Source organism: Pseudophryne corroboree, chromosome 5, assembly GCF_028390025.1.
Source record: "Pseudophryne corroboree isolate aPseCor3 chromosome 5, aPseCor3.hap2, whole genome shotgun sequence".
NCBI lineage: Eukaryota > Metazoa > Chordata > Amphibia > Anura > Myobatrachidae > Pseudophryne > Pseudophryne corroboree.
Window position 1 is genome coordinate 648,438,879 of NC_086448.1, and position 13,150 is coordinate 648,452,028.

The window sequence follows — 13,150 nt, forward strand, 5'->3', positions numbered from 1 at the left end:
ACATTTGCGGACAAAAAGCTCATGCTCCTCTCCATACCCCATCATTTTCTAAAATAAGTGATGATAGGACAGAAACAGACATACAAAGGGGAAAACAACCCACACGACATCTACAGTGATGAACAGTAACTGAAACAAAGAGCATAACGGGAGTGTGTCCAGTGTTCACTAACAGACTGAGAGAAAATGATTTAAAGTAACTACAAAAATCCCACTCTCTATAAATTCATTTGGGAGACACAAGTCACAGTGGTCGAGCACCGAAGCTGAGAGGGCATGCTCAGAAGTTTCTGTCTGCTACACCTTGGGGGGGGGAATGTAATAGGGTGTGAAAACCATGAAGTGATTTACAAACGGTTATAAAAAAAAAAAAATCATAAATGCCTCTAATCAGTTTGGTTTTCTTACTTGCATATATCTCTGTATGTCTGTATTGCAGTGTCCATGTAATGAGCAGGGTACGGTCTGGGAGCACCAGGCTGTAAAAAAGCAGATACTGCAGCCATTTCCTGTAAAGGAAATTGCATATGACAAATTAGACCGACTGGACAGGGCAAAAGCTGTACAAAACTCCATCTGTGCATAGTCTCAAATGTGTATAAACTTTGCTAAAGTGCATGAATCAAACAAAGTGCTGCAAAGGGAAGCAGCTGTTTCTAGAACAATGTATTAGAAGGATGATACATACCAGAGCACCTGCAGCATAAAGCATTGCTTGATCACTCAAAAAGTCCTTTTTTGCAGTGTGATAGCAGCTGTAAGCCAAATCATAATGTTGCACCAAAAAACACAGATCAGCCATTTTCCTAATCTGCAGCTCAGGAGCTTCTGGTGGATATCTAAAATACAAATATATACACACCACACTCAAACTAAAAACATAAAGTGGTATGACATTTATACAGGGCTGTAGCTACAACTAGGCAAACATGAAAGAGTGACATCATGTAATACACAATGTTTTCATCTTCCCCTGTCAGTGATATGCTGAGATAAAAGTTCACATCTCAGCACCATACTGTCACTATGACAGAGGAGCAGCAGATATCAGACCTCCACCTTCAGTAAAAGCAGGAGATGGGAGTGTGCTGGACTATCATACCTTGCTCATGTTTAGAATAATACGTTGGTTTTATAGGACAAATCATGTAAAACATTTCCATTAATTCCAAAGTTACAAAACAAATGTAATTAAGTTTATGCCGGATATAAATATGCTATTAGTAATAAAATCTTGCTTTGCTCTACTACCAAAGATACTGTAGATGTGTTCTAATACATCACTGCCACAGTCGCGCCAAACAGCCACTCTAGGCGCCAGGTCCAGTGAGAGACTGCTAGCATTGGCCATAATTTTTTATGAAAAAAGGAAATTTATGGTCTTGCCTGGTTAAATCCTTTTATTTGGGATCCATAGGGGAAACTGGCTTTAAACAGTGGGGTAGAGGCTTGAGTAGGAGTCTGTGAACCAAACAGTTATCTTTCTTCTCTCAGCAGCAGCCCAGCCTTCTTCTCCCCTGCACCCAGCTCCAGGCAGGACAGTTAATTTAGCAAGCCTAAAGCAGGAGCAAGAAGTAAGAGAAGGATGACCGGCACACACACAGGTCCAAACTCAAAAAATGCAGACAGAGGAACCTAAACCTGAGTAAAACCGTGCAAGCCAGGTGCATCACGGTGAGCGCCCTGTGTCACTATGGTTTCCGCAGAAAAAGGATTTAACCAGGTAAGAACATATATCTAATTTTTTTCATTATGCTATAGGGGACACAGGCTTTGACAGTGGGACGTCCCAAAGCTATTCCCCTAAGGTAGGGGGCGCTCTTGAGCTGTGCTGAGAATCCTTCGCCCAAAAGCCGGGTCCACGGAAGGGAATGTGTTGAAATAGAATTTGAGAAACGTGGGCAGAAAACCACGTAGCTGCCTTGCAAAACTGCTCCAGAGGAATCACGTCGAGCTGCCCAAGAAGGTCCCACCAACCAAGTAGAATAAACCGGCATCACGGCTGGTGACAGGTAGGTCTGCTGCAGCATACGTAGCGGATGGTTAAATGGATCCACCTGGCCAAGGTTTGTTTTCTAGCTGACCAGCCTCGTTTGTGAAAAGTTAAGATCATAAAAAGGGACTCCGACTTGCATAGATCCCTAATTCTGTCCACATATATCCGGAATGCCTTCACGACATCCGGTGAAGAATCACGTGAGTGAAAGGAGAGGATCATGGTCTCCTGGTTGTTGTGAAATAGACTACCTTCGGACAATAGCCTGATCATGTTCTAAGAACTGACCAGTATGACTGATAGACCAGATATGGGCAGCAACGCCACTGCGTGCTCAAGTCTGACACCCCCTGAGCCAAAGCAGTGGGACGGAAGAATATAAATCTTCCACGTAAGACAACAAATGTCCACCGATTCCAAAGGTTTAAAGGGTGATGCTTTAACAGCCCTCAAGCACCACAGCCAAATCCCACGGAGCCAAATGTAACGGGATAGAGGATTAGTTACACCAGCGCAAACTCAAGAAAATTTGTATGATACGCATTCCGATATTGAAGCCCACGGAGCCGCCTGAGGAACAAACGTGGGCTGCAGGTGGAAGACACCATGCAAGAAAGTCCGGACATCAGGCATCAACTCAATCTGTCTCTGGAGGACAGCCAGACCAGACACCTGTACCTTCAAAGAAGAGAGACGCAGACCCAAGTCCAGGACTCGTGAGAATCGAAAAAGATCGGGTGTTGAATCTCTGAGCCGAACAGCAGGAGAAGTAAGTCTGCCAACCTCAGTGATAAATTTGTACAGAAGAGGGTTTATGGATACATAACATGGTCTGAATTACCGACCTGGAAAACACCTTAGCCCTCAGGATGGATGTCTCAAGAGCCACCCCGTCAAAGTAAGAGTAGACAGATTCTGAACGGAACAATGGGCCCCAAGACAGGAGATCCAGGCGTAGAGGAAGACACAGTGGAGCATTCACCAAATTGCTAAGGCATCCATCATAGGAGTTACCAGATCCCTAGTGCATGAGCAATACCTTGGCAGATTGTGGTTGGTCCGAGATGCCATCAAGTCGACGTCCGGCAGGCCCCAGCAGTAAAAAAAAATAACTTAAAAGCATCTGGGTGAAGAGCCCACTCACCTGAGAGAATGCTTTGGGGCAGAAGAAATACGCTTCTTAATTTTGGACACCGGGAGTGAATACCGCAGACAGAGCAGGAAGATGATGGTTGGCCCAGGTTGAGAATACAACTTACTTCCTTTATAGCACCGCGACTGCAGAGCTACAAAATGTTGATCGGAAGGCGGCTCTCTGGGGTCGTCCACAACCTGAAAGGTCTGTTAAGAAGTTACTGCCCCCATCCACGAAGACTGGCTTAGGTGGTGAGGAGGACCCTGTCCTGAACCTAGAAGGGTCCAATGGGGACGCTTGGAGCCACCACAAGGAGTGTAGGACCTCCCAGGAGAGTATGATTGCCTACGAAAAATAACAGTGCAGTGTAAACTGGTGACCCAAGTCATCCGACCTGGGTCCCATTAAAAGCCTATGTAGAGCCGGATCACCGATGCTTTGAGATGATGTCATCTCCAAGCGCGGGCAGAGGGAAGACCAGGCACTAACCCCAGCCCAGCCTGTGATGTGAACAAAGTTTCAAGCTGCTGGGACACAACTTGAAATGGAGTTCAGTTACCCGGGTTGGACCTGGGTTTTAGGTGGAAAAGGGGTATCAGTCGCACAATATACAAGTGTTGAATTAATCAGCATAGTCTCCTGCTGCATTCTAGTTGCACCGCATAGCAACTAAAACACATTTTTGGCAGAAAAGACTCACAACCCTAGCAGAGATGCACGGGATCTAGTGATTTACTTGTTCCATACATCTCATGCTAAGCTGCGTATTGAGGCTAGATGTATGAGGACACATCTGTAAGTAAAAGAAGTATGACCATAAATGGTGCTTGCAAAACATGATGGGTTTAATAGATTTCTACATGCACACATAACAAAGACCAAGTCCACAACACAGCATTAGTTTCTGGAACTGGCCCTGTGAAAACACTACAACCTTATGATGGTTTGTGGATCTTGCAGCAAATGTATCAGCATCACTACTGCACCTCCTCCATACGTTTAAAGAAAGAAAAAAAAAGAAAAGAAAAAAAAAAAAAAAAAAAGAGGATTTTTGGTCACCACTGACACCGGACCATGGGCTTGCAGGAGATGGCATTTAAATAAGATTTTACTTACCGATAAATCTATTTCTCGTAGTCCGTAGTGGATGCTGGGACTCCGTAAGGACCATGGGGAATAGCGGCTCCGCAGGAGACAGGGCACAAAATAAAAGCTTAAGGATCAGGTGGTGTGCACTGGCTCCTCCCCCTATGACCCTCCTCCAAGCCTCAGTTAGGATACTGTGCCCGGACGAGCGTACATAATAAGGAAGGATATTGAATCCCGGGTAAGACTCATACCAGCCACACCAATCACACCGTACAACTTGTGATCTGAACCCAGTTAACAGTATGATAAACGCAAAGGAGCCTCTGAAAAGATGGCTCACAACAATAATAACCCGAATCTTTGTAACAATAACTATATACAAGTATTGCAGACAATCCGCACTAGGGATGGGCGCCCAGCATCCACTACGGACTACGAGAAATAGATTTATCGGTAAGTAAAATCTTATTTTCTCTGACGTCCTAGTGGATGCTGGGACTCCGTAAGGACCATGGGGATTATACCAAAGCTCCCAAACGGGCAGGAGAGTGCGGATGACTCTGCAGCACCGAATGAGAGAACTCCAGGTCCTCCTCAGCCAGGGTATCAAATTTGTAGAATTTAGCAAACGTGTTTGCCCCTGACCAAGTAGCTGCTCGGCAAAGTTGTAAAGCCGAGACCCCTCGGGCAGCCGCCCAAGATGAGCCCACTTTCCTTGTGGAATGGGCTTTTACTGATTTTGGCTGTGGCAATCCTGCCACAGAATGTGCAAGCTGAATTGTACTACAAATCCAACGAGCAATCGTCTGCTTAGAAGCAGGAGCACCCAGCTTGTTGGGTGCATACAGGATAAACAGCGAGTCAGATTTTCTGACTCCAGCCGTCCTGGAAACATATATTTTCAAGGCCCTGACAACGTCAAGCAACTTAGAGTCCTCTAAGTCCCTGGTAGCCGCAGGTACCACAATAGGTTGGTTCATGTGAAATGCAGAAACCACCTTAGGTAGAAATTGAGGACGAGTCCTCAATTCCGCCCTGTCAGAATGAAAAATTAAGTAAGGGCTTTTATATGATAAAGCCGCCAATTCTGACACACGCCTGGCTGAAGCCAAGGCTAACAGCATCGACACCTTCCATGTGAGATATTTTAAGTCCACAGTGGAAAGTGGTTCAAACCAATGTGACTTTAGAAAACTCAACACCACATTGAGATCCCAAGGTGCCACTGGAGGCACAAAAGGAGGCTGTATGTGCAGCACCCCTTTTACAAATGTCTGAACTTCAGGTACTGAAGCCAGTTCTTTCTGGAAGAAAATCGACAGGGCCGAAATTTGAACCTTAATGGACCCTAATTTTAGGCCCATAGACAGTCCTGTTTGCAGGAAATGAAGGAAACGACCCAGTTGAAATTCCTCTGTAGGGGCCTTCTTGGCCTCACACCACGCAACATATTTACGCCAAATGCGGTGATAATGTTTTGCGGTTACGTCCTTCCTGGCTTTGACCAGAGTAGGGATGACTTCTTCTGGAATGCCTTTTTCCCTCAGGATCCGGCGTTCAACCGCCATGCCGTCAAACGCAGCCGCGGTAAGTCCTGGAACAGACAAGGCCCCTGCAGTAGCAGGTCCTTTCTTAGAGGTAGAGGCCACGGTTCGTCCGTGAGCATCTCTTGAAGTTCCGGGTACCAAGTCCGTCTTGGCCAATCCGGAACCACGAGTATAGTTCTTACTCCTCTCCTTCTTATGATTCTCAGTACTTTTGGTATGAGAGGCAGAGGAGGGAACACATACACTGACTGGTACACCCACGGCGTTACCAGAGCGTCCACTGCTATTGCCTGAGGGTCCCTTGACCTGGCGCAATATCTGTCCAGTTTTTTGTTTAGACGTGACGCCATCATGTCCACCTTTGGTTTTTCCCAACGGTTTACAATCAGGTGGAAGACTTCTGGGTGAAGTCCCCACTCTCCCGGGTGAAGGTCGTGTCTGCTGAGGAAGTCTGCTTCCCAGTTGTCCACTCCCGGAATGAATACTGCTGACAGTGCTATCACATGATTTTCCGCCCAGCGAAGAATCCTTGCAGCTTCTGCCATTGCCCTCCTGCTTCTCGTGCCGCCCTGTCTGTTTACGTGGGCGACTGACGTGATGTTGTCCGATTGGATCAACACCGCCTGACCCTGAAGCAGAGGTTTTGCTTGACTTAGGGCATTGTAAATGGCCCTTAGTTCCAGAATGTTTATATGAAGAGACGTTTCCAAGCTTGACCACAGGCCCTGGAAATTCCTTCCCTGTGTGACTGCTCCCCAGCCTCTCAGGCTGGCATCCGTGGTTACCAGGATCCAATCCTGAATGCCAAATCTGCGGCCCTCTAGTAGATGAGCACTCTGCAGCCACCACAGGAGAGACACCCTTGTCCTTGGCGACAGGGTTATCCGCTGATGCATCTGCAGATGCGATCCGGACCATTTGTCCAGTAGATCCCACTGAAATGTTCTTGCATGGAATCTTCCGAATGGAATCGCTTCGTTAGAAGCCACCATTTTCCCCAGGACCCTCGTGCACTGATGCACTGAGACCTGTCCTGGTTTTAGGAGGTTCCTGACTAGCTCGGATAACTCCCTGGCCTTCTCCTCCGGGAGAAACACCTTCTTCTGGACTGTGTCCAGAATCATTCCTAGGAACAGTAGACGTGTCGTTGGAATCAGCTGCGATTTTGGAATATTTAGAATCCACCCGTGCTGACGTAACACTACCTGAGATAGTGCTACTCCGACCCTGGATCTTGCCCTTATCAGGAGATCGTCCAAGTAAGGGATAATTAAAATGCCTTTTCTTCTTAGAAGAATCATCATTTCGGCCATTACCTTGGTAAAGACCCGAGGTGCCGTGGACAATCCAAACGGCAGCGTCTGAAACTGATAATGACAGTTTTGTACTACAAACCTGAGGTGAGAAGGGTATATCGGGACGTGGAGATAAGCATCTTTGATGTCCAGAGACACCATATAGTCCCCTTCTTCCAGGTTTGCTATCACTGCTCTGAGTGACTCCATCTTGAATTTGAACCTTTTTATGTAAGTGTTCAAGGATTTCAGATTTAAAATTGGTCTCACCGAGCCGTCCGGCTTCGGTACCACAAACAGCGTGGAATAATACCCCTTTCCTTGTTGCAGGAGGGGTACCTTGATTATCACCTGCTGGGAATACAGCTTGTGAATGGCTTCCAAAACTGCCTCCCTGTCGGAGGGAGACTTTGGTAAAGCAGACTTCAGGAAACGACGAGGGGGAAACGCCTCGAATTCCAGTTTGTACCCCTGCGATACTACCTGTAGAATCCAGGGATCCACTTGCGAGTGAGCCCACTGCGCGTTGAAATTCTTGAGACGGGCCCCCACCATATCTGAGTCTGCTTGTAAAGCCCCAGCGTCATGCTGAAGACTTGGCAGAAGCAGGGGAGGGCTTCTGCTCCTGTGAAGCGGCTGCATGGTGCAGTCTTTTTCCTCTTCCTCTGCCCCGGGGCAGAAAAGAGTGGCCTTTTGCTCGCTTGTACTTATGGGAACGAAAGGACTGAGTTTGAAAAGACGGTGTCTTTTTCTGCTGATGTGGAGTGACCTGGGGTAAAAAGGTGGATTTTCCAGCCGTTGCCGTGGCCACCAGGTCCGATAGACCAGCCCCAAATAACTCCTCCCCTTTATACGGCAATACTTCCATGTGCCGTTTGGAATCCGCATCCCCTGACCACTGTCGCGTCCATAACGCTCTTCTGGCAGAGATGGACATAGCACTTACTCTTGATGCCAGGGTGCAAATATCCCTCTGTGCATCACGCATATATAGTAATGCATCCTTTAAATGTTCTATAGTTAACAAAATATTGTCCCTATCCAGGGTATCAATATTCTCGGTCAGGGACTCCGACCATGCGACTCCAGCACTGCACATCCAGGCTGAGGCGATTGCTGGTCGCAGTATAACACCAGTATGTGTGTATATACTTTTTAGGATATTTTCCAGCCTTCTATCAGCTGGTTCTTTTAGGGTAGCCGTATCAGGAGACGGTAACGCTACTTGTTTTGATAAACGTGTGAGCGCCTTATCTACCCTAGGGGGTGTTTCCCAACGCGCCCTAACCTCTGGCGGGAAAGGATATCATGCTAATAATTTTTTAGAAATTAGCTGTTTTTTATCGGGGGAAACCCACGCTTTTTCACACACCTCATTTATTTCCTCTGACTCAGGAAAAAATATTGGTAGTTTTTTCTCACCCCACATAATACCCTTCTTTGTGGTACTTGTAGTGTCAGAAAGGTTCAATGCCTCTTTCATTGCCGTGATCATGTAACGTGTGGCCCTACTGGACATTACGTTTGTCTCGTCACCGTCGACACTAGACTCAGTATCTGTGTCAGGGTCTGTGTCGACCCACTGAGGTAACGGGCGTTTTAGCGCCCCTGACGGTGTCTGAGACGCCTGGACAGGCACTAATTGATTTGCCGGCTGTCTCATGTCGTCAACAGTTTTTTGCAAATTGCTGACATTATCACTTAATTGTTTAAATACAATCATCCAGTCAGGTGTCGACTCCCTAGGGGGTGACATCACCAACACAGGCAACTGCTCCGCCTCCACATAATTTTCCTCCTCATACATGTCGACACACGCGTACCGACACACAGCACACACACCGGGAATGCTCTGATAGAGGACAGGACCCCACTTAGCCCTTTGGAGAGACAGAGGGAGAGTCTGCCAGCACACACCCAGCGCTATATATATATATACAGGGATAACCTTATATAAGTGTTATTCCCTTATAGCTGCTGTTATCGTTATTTGCTGCCAAAAATGCCCCCCCCTTCTCTTTTTTACCCCGATTCTGAAGCAGGACTGCAGGGGAGAGTCAGGGAGCCGTCCTTCCAGCGGAGCTGTGAGGGAAAATGGCGCTTGTGTGCTGAGGAGATAGGCTCCGCCCCTTCACGACGTCCTTATCTCCCGCTTTTTTGTGTAAAATGGCAGGGGATTAAAATACATCCATATAGCCCAGGAGCTATATGTGATGTATTCTGTTTTGCCACCTAAGGTATTCTGTTATATTGCGTCTCAGGGCGCTCCCCCCCCAGCGCCCTGCACCCTCAGTGACCGGAGTGTGAAGTGTGCTGAGAGCAATGGCGCACAGCTGCGGTGCTGTGCGCTACCTTAGTCTGAAGGCAGGATGTCTTCTGCCGCCGATTTCACCGGACCTCTTCGTCTCTTCTGGCTCTGTAAGGGGGACGGCGGCGCGGCTCCGGTGACCCATCCAGGCTGAACCTGTGATCGTCCCTCTGGAGCTAGTGTCCAGTAGCCTAAGAAACCCGATCCACTCTGCACTCAGGTGAGTCCGTTTCTTCTCCCCTTAGTCCCACGATGCAGTGAGCCTGTTGCCAGCAGGACTCACTGAAAATAAAAAAACCTAACTAAACTTTTATTCTAAGCAGCTCAGGAGAGCCACCTAGATTGCACCCTTCTCGACCGGGCACAAAAATCTAACTGAGGCTTGGAGGAGGGTCATAGGGGGAGGAGCCAGTGCACACCACCTGATCCTTAAGCTTTTATTTTGTGCCCTGTCTCCTGCGGAGCCGCTATTCCCCATGGTCCTTACGGAGTCCCAGCATCCACTAGGACGTCAGAGAAAATGTATTTATTACCAGTTATTTATATAGCGCACACATTCTACAGCGCTTTTGCAGAGAGAATATTAAGCCATTCACATCAGTCCCTGCCCCTGTGGAGCTTACAGTCTATATTCCCTATTACATGTACATACACAACATACACACACATTCACACTGGGGTTAATTTTTTTGTTGGGATCCAATTAACCTACCAGTATATTTTTGAATTGTAGGAGGAAACCGGAGTACCCGGAGGAAACCCACGCAAGTATGGGGAGAATATAGAATCTCCACACAGTTAGAGCCATGGTGGGAATCAAACCCATGACCTCAGTGCTGTGAGGAAGTAATGCTAACCATTACACCATCCGTACTGCCCAATTTAAATATTAAATATTAAACTACAGCATTAAACCTAAGCTCCACCCCCCTGAAACCCCAGCATGCCAGTAGATCTTTAAAAGAGTATTATTATTAATATATCTGTTTCACTAGTTCCTACTTTTTACCTTTATACTAAATACTAAAATACTTACACTAAAATGCTGCTTTATTTGACTTAATTTTTGTTCTAAATTAATCATGAGAACATTTCAGTTTTTAAGGTTATCAATCTCCACAAACAGGGAAAACTTACAATAATGCTGATGTATTCTTCAGCTCGTTAATGCTTTTCTCCGGTACTTTGCTACCACTGAACCATTTCTTTGTGGCAGAAAACAATGACCGACTCAACCCCTTCCTGGATATTAACTGTAAAGAAAATGCATTTGCTGAACAATTTGTATTGCACTCTCAAGAGGCAGCTAAATAAGCAAAGGCAATTAACATGTATTTTTATGGCATAAATGAATGCCACCAGTGAGTACTACCCATGTTCCACAACATTGTTATAACTTAATCTAGGCATTCTGTCAAGTTATTCAAATGCAGTTTTATTTGGATTTACATTTAGAATATTAGATCACGTTTAAAATAAATGTTCAGTTAAAAAGAACTATACAGTAGTTGCTTTCTTGTTTCTTTACGCAACAGTAATAGTCCAATATAAAGTCAATGTAGAACCCCTATAGTAAGCATCCATAAACCACAAAAGCAGTTAGGCATCAGTACAAGTGGCATGGTAACATTTCTGATTTAGACTCTGATGATGATAATATATTATGTGTTGTGTTTCTTGAAGACGGGGGCTCAACCCTCGAAACGTCGAATAAACACGTGGGCTTTTTTCATAAACTGACTTAGTCTCCGAGTGCCGCCTCTGACCTATCTATATTTAAGGCCTTGTGGAGGGCACCGGAGCCAGTTCCCAGGAGGAGAGGAGAGTGCCGGTTCACATAGAGGAGAGTGTGTGTGTGTGTGTGTATATATATATATATATATATATATATATATATATATATATATATATACACACACACACACAGGTTGAGTATCCCTTATCCAAAATGCTTGGGACCAGAGGTATTTTGGATATAGGATTTTTCCGTATTTTGGAATAATTGCATACCATAATGAGATATCATGGTGATGGGACCTAAGTCTAAGCACAGAATGCATTTATGTTTCATATACACCTAATAAACACAGCCTGAAGGTCATTTTAGCCAATATTGTTAATAACTTTGTGCATTAAACAAAGTGTGTGTACATTCACATAAATTAATTTATGTTTCATTTACACCTTATACACACAGCCTGAAGGTCATTTAATACAATATTTTTAATAACTTTGTGTATTAAGCAAAGTTTGTGTACATTGAGCCATCAGAAAACAAAGGTTTCACTATCTCACTCAAAAAAGTCCGTATTTCGGAATATTTGGATATGGGATACTCAAAAAAAAAAAAAAAAAATTATATATATATATATATATATATATATATATATATATATATATATATATATATATATTTATTAAGATAAGCACCTTTCTCTTATCTCAAATACACTCTTATTTTATATTTTTTTTTATTGTCCCAGATGTGTTTTTATGTGCTAGTCAGCCTGAATTTATGTTTTAATTGATTAAACCCACCATTTTTATTCCATCCCATTTTATAATAAATACTCCCCCCTTTTTTTAGAAATACGTATTGCATCATTCTTCATATATATATCCTTTAGGTGTAGATATTGTTAGTCGCTAGTACCCCTACCCTCCCTTTTTACACTTTTAACTAACAGGCAGCTTATCACTGCCTTTTATTTGGGGTCAGCTGACGCCTTTTACCCTTAAAGGAGTGTCTACACCCCTGGTTATTTTTAAACAGTATAGTCGGCCTACACACTTACCGTATATACTCGAGTATAAGCCGAGTTTTTCAGCACATTTTTTGTGCTGAAAAAGCCCCCCCTCGGCTTATACTCGAGTGATGCTCCAGGACCACAATCAAAAGTTCCTGCTTCCGGTTGAGCGGCCAGTGCCGGCATCAAGGGGGTGCTGGGGCCACAACTGTCCCGGGCCCGGCCTCTCTGACAGCGAGTGGAGGGCCCGGGTCGCATGCCACCCGCCAGCGGTGTATTGGGCTGGAGTCTTGCTGGACAGGACCCCTTTCTTATTAGTAGCCACGGCCCGTTCTCAGTGACATCACCGCAGCCGCACTTTACATGCACAGATCGGGAAAGGCTGAGCTGTGTAACTTTGAAGCTGTGTGTGTTAGCGGTAACGGCGGTGAGGTCCGGCCGGGTGACTGTTCAGCAAGTGAGATACGCGCTGCACTGCCGCCGCTGCTGCTCTTGCTGAACAGTCACCCGGCCGGACCTCACCGCCGTTGCCGCTAACACACACAGCTTCAAAGTTACACAGCTCAGCCTTTCCCGATCTGTGCATGTAAAGTGCGGCTGCGGAGAGCATCAACAGTGCAGTATCTCATGGCCCAGCTGCTTAACTTCCTAGTGACGGCTGATAGCTCTGCAGGACAGCAGCACCAATAGTCGTTCCTCCCTCCCAGCTGGCCTGAATGACAGCAGCTGCAGCCAAACAGCCGCCCCAAATACAGCCCCTCTCACTTTTTGATGGCTGATGGCGGAACCATCCAATCAGTGGCTGGCACCGCTGAGGCTGAACAACCACTAGAAGTAAAAAGAACGTCCTCCCGACTCCCGGATGTTAGGACCATGCTGAGTGTCGTTTGGGATCCTGTGCTGTGTTTCAGGTACCACCAGTTTATCTATGCAATTTGGTAGTGTCCTGAATAATGTACAAGCAGCAAAGAGCTGATGTGCCCTGGCCGGGGGCTGCTGGCATGTATGTTAGACCCCTCCATGCCTGGGGAGT

General features: G+C 45.8%; 1 protein-coding gene across 7 annotated transcripts in view; it reads right to left on the bottom strand.

Moving 5' to 3' along the window:
* The window catches only part of TRAPPC8 (trafficking protein particle complex subunit 8), a 324,404-nt gene that overhangs the window by 229,508 nt on the left and 81,746 nt on the right, over nucleotides 1-13,150 (bottom strand). For all 7 annotated transcript variants that reach the window (XM_063923649.1, XM_063923654.1, XM_063923653.1 and 4 more), the window contains 3 exons: nucleotides 10,508-10,623; nucleotides 689-839; nucleotides 409-509 (listed from right to left, as the gene is read on the bottom strand). In XM_063923649.1, coding sequence (XP_063779719.1) covers nucleotides 409-509; nucleotides 689-839; nucleotides 10,508-10,623 — 368 coding nt within the window. The remainder of the gene's footprint in view (nucleotides 1-408; nucleotides 510-688; nucleotides 840-10,507; nucleotides 10,624-13,150) is intronic.